At 44.4% G+C, this 10,261-nt stretch overlaps 1 protein-coding gene across 1 annotated transcript; it reads right to left on the reverse strand.

The window, feature by feature from the left end:
- Positions 1-675: 675 nt before the first annotated feature.
- Positions 676-1,137, reverse strand: LOC138890143 (uncharacterized). Its single transcript, XM_070173505.1, has 2 exons — positions 1,072-1,137; positions 676-975 (listed from the first exon to the last, which is right to left on the reverse strand). The coding sequence occupies exons 1-2, from the start codon at positions 1,135-1,137 to the stop codon at positions 676-678; spliced, it is 366 nt and encodes a 121-aa protein (XP_070029606.1).
- Between the last annotated feature and the right edge of the window lie 9,124 nt (positions 1,138-10,261).

Below are 10,261 nucleotides of genomic sequence, written 5' to 3' on the forward strand. Positions count from 1 at the left end.
TGATGTGCGGACTGTGGTGCGATACCCCAGTAGAACAAATGATAACTTCTCGTGCAACTGTTTATGTTTCTCTATCATTTTCCTCAATATCTTCTTGATGTTCTTGTTGGCGGCTTCTACAGCTCTATTCATCTAAGGCCTGCAAGCTGTGTAATTCTTGTGTCTGTCAGATGTTGAAAGTTTCACACATAGGTTTCATCAAGTCATTGTTGAGGTTGGAGCCATTATCAATAATGATTGACTCTAGAATTCCGAATCGACAAACAATGCGGTCATGGACAAAGTCTGCCACGACTTTCTTAGTCACTGCTTTGTAAGATGCTGCTTCAACCCATTTGGTGAAATAGTCGATGGTTACTAGGATAAACCTGTGTCCGTTGGAAGCAGCAGACTCGATTGGTCCAATAACGTCCATTCCCCAGGCGGCGAACGACCACGGTGAGCTTGTTGTGTGAAGCTCGCTTGGAGGTACCTTTATCATGTCTGCATGTATCTGACAGCGGTGGCATTTCTGGACATACTAGATGCAGTCCGTTTCCATAGTCATCCAGAAGTAACCTGCCCAGAGTATCTTCTTTGCTAAGATGAAACTGTTCATATGTGGACCGCAAGTCCCAGCATGAATTTCCTCTAGCAGCCTGGATGCTTCCTTTGCGTCGACACATATTAATAATCCTAAATCAATATTCCTCCTATACGGATTCCTCTGCTATGAAAGAAGTTGTTGGACAATCTCCGGAGTGTGCATTTCTGAGTAGGATTTGCAAGCTCCGGGTACTCTTCTTTTGCCAAATATTTCTTGATATCATGAAACCAAGGCTTTCTGTCTGCTTCTTCTTCAACATGGGAACAGTAAGCTTGCTGATCATGGATTTTCACTGGAATGGGATCAATGAAATTCTTGTCTAGATGTTGTATCATAGATGATAGGGTAGCCAATGCATCGGTGAACTCATTCTGGATTCTGGGAACATGCTAGAATTCCGTTTTCGTGAATCTCTTTCTCAGTTCATATACATGATGCAGATACAGGAGTATCTTGGAATTCTTGGTCGCCCATTCTTTTCGTACCTGATATATAAGTAAGTCTGAATCTCTAATCACAAGCAGCTCTTGAATGTTCATGTCAATGGCCATTTTGAGTCCTAAGATGCAGGTTTCATACTCAGCCATATTGTTGGTGCATGGGAACCTGAGTTTGGCAGACACCGGATAATGCTGACCGGTTTCTGATATTAGGACTGCTCCTATGCCAACTCCTTTGAAGTTTGATGCTCCATCGAAGAACATTCTCTAACTGTCATAGGATTCCGCAATGTCTTCTCCTATGAATGATACCTCTTCATCAGGAAAATATGTTTTCAGGGGTTCGTATCCTCTATCCATGGGGTTTTCAGCAAGGTGGTCTGCCACTGCCTGTCCCTTGACCTCTTTCTAAGTTATGTAAATAATGTCGAACTCACTCAACAGGATTTTCTATTTGGCTAGCTTGCTGGTGGGCATGGGCTTCTGAAAAATGTACTTCAAAGTATCCATTCTCGATATGAGATATGTAGTATAGGCACAGAAGTAATGTCTCAACTTCTGAGCTACCCAAGTCAAAGCACAACATGTGCATTCCAATAGAGAATACCGGGCCTCGTACGTGGTGAACTTCTTGCTGAGATAATAAATGACTTGTTCCTTCTTCCCCGTTTCATCATGCTGCCCCAGAACACAGCCGAAAGCTCCATCTAACACTGTAAGGTAGAGTAATAAGGGTCTACCTGGATCAGGCGGGACTAAGACTGGTGGTGTTGACAGGTACTCCTTGATTCTGTCGAAGGCCTTTTGGCAGTCATGGGTCCATTTGGTAGTGATATCCTTCTTTAACATCTTAAAGATTGGCTCATAGATAACTGTAGACTGTGCTATGAATCGGCTGATGTAGTTAAACCTTCCCAAGAAACTCATCATATTCTTCTTGTTCTTTGGCAGTGGTAGTTCTTGAATGGCTTTGGCTTTTGATGGATCCAGTTCTATTTCTCGGCGGCTCACAACAAACCCCAGCAATTTCCCAACAGGAACCCCAAATGCGCACTTTGTAGGGTTTAGTTTCAAGTTGTATCTCCGCAGTCTATTGAAGAACTTCCTTATATCTTCTATATGGTTAGTGGCCTTCTTGGATTTGATAATAACATCATCCACATATACCTTTATCTCCTTGTGTATCATATCTTGGAAGATGGTGGTCATGGCCCTCATGTAGGTTGCCCCTGCATTCTTCAGGCCGAATGGAATCATCTTGTAACAGTAAACTCCCCACGGCATAATGAAAGCCATTTTCTTAGCATCTTGCTCATCCATCCAGATCTGATAATAACTAGCGAAGAATTCTACGAATGATTGTAGCTCATCCTTGGCGCAATTGTCAATCAGGATGTGTATATTTGACAAAGGGAAGTCATCTTTTGGACTGTCCCGGTTGAGATCCCGGTAGTCGACACAGACTCTGACCTTCCCATCCTTCTTTGGTACTGGCACAATGTTGGCTAACCATGTCGGGTATTCTACTACCCTGAGAACCTTAGCTTTGATCTACTTGTTGACTTTTTCCTTGATTTTCAAACTCATATTATGCTTGATCTTTCTGAGGTTTTGTTTTACTGGTGGACACATTGGATCAGTTGGCAGTTTGTGAGCCACAATGGACGTACTTAGACCAGTCATCTTATCATACGACCAGGCGAATATGTCCTCATATGCCTTTAGAAATTCTGTTTATTCTTTCTTCTCCAATGGCGATAGGTGAATGCTGATTCGTGTTTCCTTGACGTTTTTTGCATCGCCTAGGTTGACAATTTCGGTCTCGTACAGGTTGGACTTAGGTCTGTTCTCAAGGTTCTCAACTTCTTTGACAATCTCGTCGGGTATGTCATCTTCCTCTGAATCCGTGTCTATTTGTTGCGTTGCCTCATTGCATGTCACAGTCATTGGTTCATCAAGATAAGTAATAGTAATATTGTATAGGCAAAGTAAGGAGAGATAGCAATAAATATTAATTCATAAGAAAAATCAAACATGCTTTTGATAGATTGAATAACTATTTTGAACACTGAAGATCTTATTGCGGGAATTGAAAAGTGCGAAAAGAAAATCATTTAGTAAATAAAACAGTGAATAATGCTTGTTTTAGCCTTGCTACCCCGAGGCTCGTCGGGCTTTGGTTGTCCTGACGGTCTAATTCTTGAGATATGCCCCTCTTCTCACAGCCTGTATGGAAGGGCCTTCCTCCCCCTCTTCCTCGAGAATAACACAACAATCCATATCACTGTCCTCTAAATACAAGTTCTTTACTGCTGCAAGTGCTTCTTCTTCATTTGACCCATAGATAATGTCAGCCTATTGGAAAGTCTGCTCCAGATGCGGTATTGGCTGCTCTAGTGGATAGTAAGGACAGTGCCATAGTGGCGACCAGTTATTGAATTCTTCCTAGGTGTATTCATATCCCAAACTGAAGGTAGTGCCATGTTTCTTGAGTTCTATGGGTTTAGAGATTCCTTGGAGGTTCTTGCCGAGCCCCTTGCCAGGTTCGTACCCACTCTAACTTAGTATACTCTCGATTTTGCTATCCCACCATTTGTCTTTGTCGATAGCATTGACCCGTTCAATGTGGTGGTAAGTCTCTCCACCCAGCGTCCTTCTTCTTTCGATCGCCGGAATAGTTTGGAAACTGTATATAGGGTTTCTACCATCGTCGTGAATGATCACTTCCTGGTGATTCCATTCGAACTTTACTGCCTGATGCAGCGTTGATACTACGGCCCCAACATCATGAGTCCATGGTCATCCCAGTAGCAAGTTGTAAGATGTTGGTACATTTATTACATGGAAATCAACCTCGAACCAAGTTGGTCTCATTTGTAAGCATAGAATAATCTCACCAATGGTGGACCTCTGAGAACCATCGAAGGCTTTCGCATTGATTGCTCCATCCTTTATCTCATGCAGCCCTTTACCCAACTTCTTGAGGGTTACCAGTGGACAAATGTTAAGACTAGAACCTCCATCGATCAAGATTCTGGTGATGAAATAATCTTCATATTGCACAGTGATGTGCAATGCTTTGTTGTGCCCCAACCCTTTAGGTGGCAGCTCGTCCTCATGAAAGGTGATCTTGTGGCATTCTAGCACTTGTCGTACCATATTATCCACTTCCCCGCTAGTGATTTTAATTGGTACGTACGCTTTATTCAGCACTTTTAACAGATCTTTCCTGTGCGCTTCCGAATTTTGCAGCAAGGAGAGAATGGATATTTGTGCTGGCGTCTTGTTTAACTGGTCGATGACCGAATATTCCTTGGCCTGTATTTTCCTCCAAAGGTCGTCCGGACCTATCTCAATGAAGGGCGGCCGATTGGAGGCCTGCTTTCTTGATTCAGCTAGATGTTCAGGAGTATAGACTCTACCAGTTCTTGTCATACCCTGTGCTACGACAGTATCTTCAATCCTGACCTTGCCCTTCCTTCTTGCCTAGGCTGTATAGTCCTAGGGTACAATATTTGTATAGAATGGTGTCATGGTTGACATCGCCACTGAGATTGGCGCAACTATCCTCACTTCGAACGGAACATGTGCCTCGGGTGGCAAGACTACAACCTCAAATGATACGGGTGTATTTGTTGGAGACACGAACTCAACCTCAATTAGTGTTGGTGTCTTTGCGGATGGCACAGTTTCAAATTTGAGAGGTATAGACATATTCACCTCAGCATCCTCAGATGGGTGGATCTGGACTATGATTGGGTTGAGAGTAATTGTTGGTTTCTTTGGGTCATCACCTTCTATGATCAAACCGATTGATCCCTCAGGATCCCAGTCATCTTCTACTTCAATCAAGTGGATATCTCCACCCTTATAGTCTGGCAGAGGGTTGCTGCGGACATTTGGAGTGGGTTCTTTTTCCATAATAATCTTGTTATCAATCAAAGACTATATCTTATCTTTCAAGGAGTGGCACTCATCGATGGTGTGCCCTTTCATACCGGAGTGGTATGCATAGGACTTGTTTGGGTTAACCCACTGAGAAGGATTCTCGAGGGTTGCAGCAGGGATGTGGGTGATATAACCAGCAGCTTTGAGTCTCTCATAGAGCTGGTCGATGGGTTTGGCAATGGCTGCATATTGTTTTGGAGGTCTGCGACCAAAATTAGGTCGAGGTCTAGGGAAGTTTTGGCGTGCAGGGGATAATTGATAATGGATGGTTGAGCATTATAAGTTTGGTAAACATGAGCAGGTTGGGAGTATCTGGGTGAAGTAGGTTGATATGTAGGAGGTGGAGATGATTGATAGGTACGAGGGTGAGGGTGCTTGGTAATGTGGAGTTGGCTGGTATGTGAGTGGATGTGTTGGGTAAGTTTAGTAATTGAGGGGAGACTTGGTCTTTTGTGCAACCATCACGGCCCCTACGTCCCTTTTCTTGGACATACCACCGGACTGTAAAGCTTTATTTGTAGCTTGCAAGGCTTCGAAGTTTGTAAACATACCACTTTTGATGCCTTCTTCAATTCTTTCACCTAGTTTGATAATGTCGGAGAACTTGTGGTTCTCAATCATTAGCCGCTCATAGTACTGTGGGTCCTTGGGCCGGACAAACAACTTGTTCATTTTCTCCTCCTCTAAGGCGGGTCTGACCTTAGCAGCTTCAGACCTCCAGCGAGTAGCTTACTCGCAAAATGTTTCTGTGGTCTTCTTCTTCAAATTCTGGATATAGAACACGTCTGGTGCATTCTCTGTATTAAACCTGAATCTGTCCATAAAGTCAGATTCCATGCCTACCCAGCTTGACCACTTTTTGGGATTTTGGCTGTTGTACCAAGATAATGCATCTCCCTTCAAACTCCTCATGAACACCTTCATGCGGATTCTTTCATCCTTCCCTACTCCAACCAGCTTGTCGCAATATGTTCTCAGATGGACCCTTAGATCACCCACACCATCAAACATTTCGAACTTATGAGATTTGTACCCTTTAGGTAGTTCGACATCAGGCTGTATGCAAAGGTCCTCATACTTGTGACTTGGTCTATCCCGTAGCGACTATTAAGCAGCATACTTGATTTGAAATCTTATGATATCTCATGTTTTAGACATTTATACTGTATTATGGACTGCATGCCATGTTTGGGGCCTTGTGCCGACCTGTTGAGACCCTTAGGGGCATTGTTTACTATTTTTCCTCACTCTATTTAATTAAAAGCATATCCTCAGTCATGTTTTACCTATTAATCGTTTAAAACGGGTTTTATCACTCTACTTCTTAAATGTGAGAACTATTCGGACTGAGTTCCCTAATTCTTCTGTTATGCCCGGTGGCTGTGAGGTTAATGACTGAGAGAGGTTAAGGACCTAATGGTGAAGATTATATATATATATATATATATATATATATATATATCAGGTTGCACGCCGCAACAATATTTATATGGATCGACCTGCACACTGCAGCGATATATATACATATATTGGATCGGGCTGCGCACCGCAGCGATATGACGCTTGGGCTGTAGGAGCCTCTCCGGAGTCTATACACCCCCAGTGAGCGTAGTCGACTATAAACTATGGTTGGGGTATATGCCACAGTGGTTATTATGATTATTACTATTATAAAATATTGTTGAACCTGAGTGCTGAGTGTGAGTACCGAGTGACAAGAGCTGAGTCACGAGTGACTGAGAGGCTTGCCCGAGAGGCTATGTTTACGAGTGATACCTTGCCCGAGGGGCCCATTTATGACATTTCACTGATTTCACTCTTCTTTTAAAATAAGCCTCTGTTGTAAACTGTTAAGTAAATGAATTCAAGGTATTTCAAATGAAACTGAAGCTTTATGATGAAACTGGTTTTAAAACTATTGAGTTTGACTTGATATTATGTCGTTTACTCTTCTGTATGATTTTTAACTGCTCGTCACTGCTTTTAGGCCTTATTTACTTTAGTTACTTACTGAGTTGGTGTACTCACGTTACTCCCTGCACCTTGTGTGCAGATCCAGGTGCCCGAGTAGCAGAGTGAGGGTCCTCAGCATTGTCAGAGTTTGCCGGAGACTGCAAGGTAGCTGCATGGTGTCCGCAGCCCTGCTTTCTTCCTCTTATCCTTGTTTTCCCGCATTTTAGACTTGCTATGTATTAGACAGTCAGATTTGTATATTTAGAGGCTCTAGACTAGTGACACCAGATGTTTGGGCTGTGTTGGTTTAATGTTTTATTAATTTTCGCACATTCTTAGCTATTTTATACATTTCCTATGAAAATTGAGATTTAAATCCGTGTTAGAAAAATGGTTTTATAAAATAAACTTGTTGTGATTGATGGTTTGGGTTGGCTTGCCTAGTAATGTGATAGGCACCATCACGACCGGGCATTTAGGGTCATAATAAGTTGGTATCAGAGCCTAGGTTACTTAGGTCTCGCAAGTCATGAGCTGGTTTAGTAGAGTCTCGCAAATAGGTATGGAGACGTCTGTATTTATCCTCGAGAGGGTGCAGAACCTTTAGGAAAAACTTTATTTTCTTGAAATTCTTGTCACGCGTATCTTTTGACCCGAGTACTAAACTTCTGTTATTCCATTCTCTCACAGATGGTGAGGACACGTGCTACCGGTCAGGATGGACGACCACCAGTACCACCAGCTGGGGCCACTAGAGGTCGAGGACGCAGTCGAGGTCATGGTAGGGGCAGGTGTGTGGACCGCACATCAGCTAGGGTAGCACCTACAGATCTACCCGCTGCCCCAATTCAGGATCATGTCCCAGTTACGGACACTCCAGCAGCACCAGCTCAGGCACCAGCGACGCCTATTGTGATTCTAGGCTTTCAAGAGGCTTTAGCCCAGATTCTGTCAGAATGTACCGGTTTGGCTCACGCAGTCTCAGTTACTACGGTCGCAACTACTTCTCAGGCCGGAGGAGGCACCCAGACTCCCGTTGCTCGCACACCTGAGCAGGTTGTGCAGGGACTTCAGACACTAGGGGCACCTCCAGCCCAGCTGGTTGCACTAGCCCAGGAGTATGTGGTACCAGTTATGCCTGACGACGAGCAACATCGATTAGAGAGGTTTGGTAGACTTCAGCCTCCGACTTTCAGCGGTACTAAGGGCGAGGATGCCCAGGGTTTCTTGGACAAGGTTAGAGGATTCTTCATAAGGCGGGTATTCTAGAGACCAGTGGTGTAGCATTCACTACCTTTCAGTTTTCTGGAGCTGCCTTTACTTGGTGGGAGGCTTATGAGAGGCGTAGGCCTGTTCGTGCAGCGCCCCTTACCTGGCAGCAGTTCTCTATTCTCTTTTGGAGAAGTATGGCCACAGGCAGGTAGTTCGAGCATTTGTGTCAGGGAGAGATGATTGTGACACAGTATGAGATGTGGTTCTCTGAGTTAGCTCGTCATGCTATCTGGTTGGTTCCCACAGATTGAGAGAGGATTAGGAGGTTCGTTGATGGCCTCACATATCAACTTCGGATTCTCATGACAAGGGAGAGGGTGTCAGGTTCTACTTTCAAGGAGGTTGTTGGCATCGCCCATGAGATTAAGTCGGTTCGTCGCTAGGAGTGAGAGGAGAGGGAGGCCAAGAGGTCTCGAGGATCTAGTAGCTTTGGTGGTGCTCCTTCGAGGGGTCAGTTTCAGCACGATAGAGGTTGTCCATTCAGGCAGGCTTAGTCAGCTCACCCAGCTTATCATGAGGCATTGTCGGGTTATAGTTCTCACAGTTCTCATTAGGGGCATTCATCACTCAATGCCCTTCCAGCCCGGAGTTCGTCCCATGCTCTATCAGTTCAGGGTTCTTCCATGCCAGGTCCTTCTACTGGTCATTTCAGTGCCAGGGGTTCCCTTCAGTCCCCATCTCTAGCACCGGGGAGTTGTTATGAGTGTGGAGATTTTGGGCATATGAGGAGGCAGTGTCCTCGTCTTCTTGAGGGTCCGTCTCAACAGAGGGGTCAGCCCTCTACTTCAGCTCCAGTCACTTCACCACCCGCTCAGGTAGCTAGAAGTGGGGTTCAGTCAGCTAGGGGTCGCCCTAGAGGGGGAGGTCCATCAGGTGGTGGTCAGGCTCATTTTTATGCCCTTCCAGGTAGACCAGATGTTGTTGCTTCAAATGCCATGATTACAGCTATTGTCTAAGTCTTCCGCAGAGATGCCTCTGGATTACTTGATCCCGGTTCCACCTTTTCTTATGTGTCATCATACTTTGCTCGTTATTTGGATACACCCCATGAGTCTCTTGTTTCACCTGTTTATGTATCTACTCCAATAGGCGATATTGTTGTTGTAGACCGTGTGTACCGGTCCTGTGTGGTGACTATTGGGGGTCTGGAGACCTGAGTGGATCTTTTGTTGTTATGTATGGTGGATTTCTATGTCATATTGGGCATGGATTGGCTATCTCTATGTCGTGCTTTACTAGACTGTCATGCTAAGATAGTGACGTTGGCTATGACGGGTGTGCCACGGATTGAGTGGTGGGGTTCTACTGATTTTATCCCTAGTAGGGTGATTTCGTTTATGAAGGCCCAATGTATGGTTGAGAAGGGTTGTCTCTCATATATAGCCTTTATGAGGGATGTCGGTACAGAGACTCCTAGTATTGATTCTGTACCTATTGTGAGGGATTTTCCCAATGTGTTTCCTGTAGACCTACCGGGTATGCCACCGGATAGAGATATTGATTTCAGTATTGATCTGGTGCCGGGCACTCAGCCCATCTATATTTCACTGTATCGTATGGCACCAGCGGGGTTGAAAAAGTTAAAGGAGTAGCTTCAGGAACTCCTTGATAAGGGGTTCATTCGGCCTAGTGTGTCGCCTTGGGGTGCCGATACTATTTGTGAAGAAGAAGAATGGCACTATGAGGATGTGCATTGATTACAGGCAGCTGAAGAAGGTTACAATTAAGAACAAGTATCCTTTGCCTTGCATTGATGATTTGTTTGACCAGCTTCAGGGAGTGAGAGTGTTCTCCAAGATTGATCTCCATTCAGGTTACCACCAGCTAAAGATCAGGGATTCGAATATTCTTAAGACGACTTTCAAGACCCGATATGGTCATTATGAGTTCTTGGTGATGTCTTTTGGGCTAACCAATGCCCCAACAACATTCATGCACTTGATGAACAGCGTGTTCCGGCCGTTTCTCGTCTCATTTGTCATAGTTTTCATTGATGACATTCTGGTGTATTTGCGTAGTCAGGAGGAGCACGTGGAGCATTTGAGAGTTACGTTGCAGAGAT

This window comes from Nicotiana sylvestris, chromosome 4 (genome assembly GCF_000393655.2).
Source record: "Nicotiana sylvestris chromosome 4, ASM39365v2, whole genome shotgun sequence".
Lineage (NCBI taxonomy): Eukaryota > Viridiplantae > Streptophyta > Magnoliopsida > Solanales > Solanaceae > Nicotiana > Nicotiana sylvestris.

Excerpts from the sequence above, each read along its gene's own strand:
- LOC138890143 (XM_070173505.1), bottom strand. The coding sequence starts at position 1,137 with ATGGCCATTGACATGAACATTCAAGAGCTGCTTGTGATTAGAGATTCA. Across the intron at positions 976-1,071 it reads CAGACTTACTTATATATCAG|CATGTTCCCAGAATCCAGAA; the intron begins GTACGAAAAGAA and ends ACGGAATTCTAG.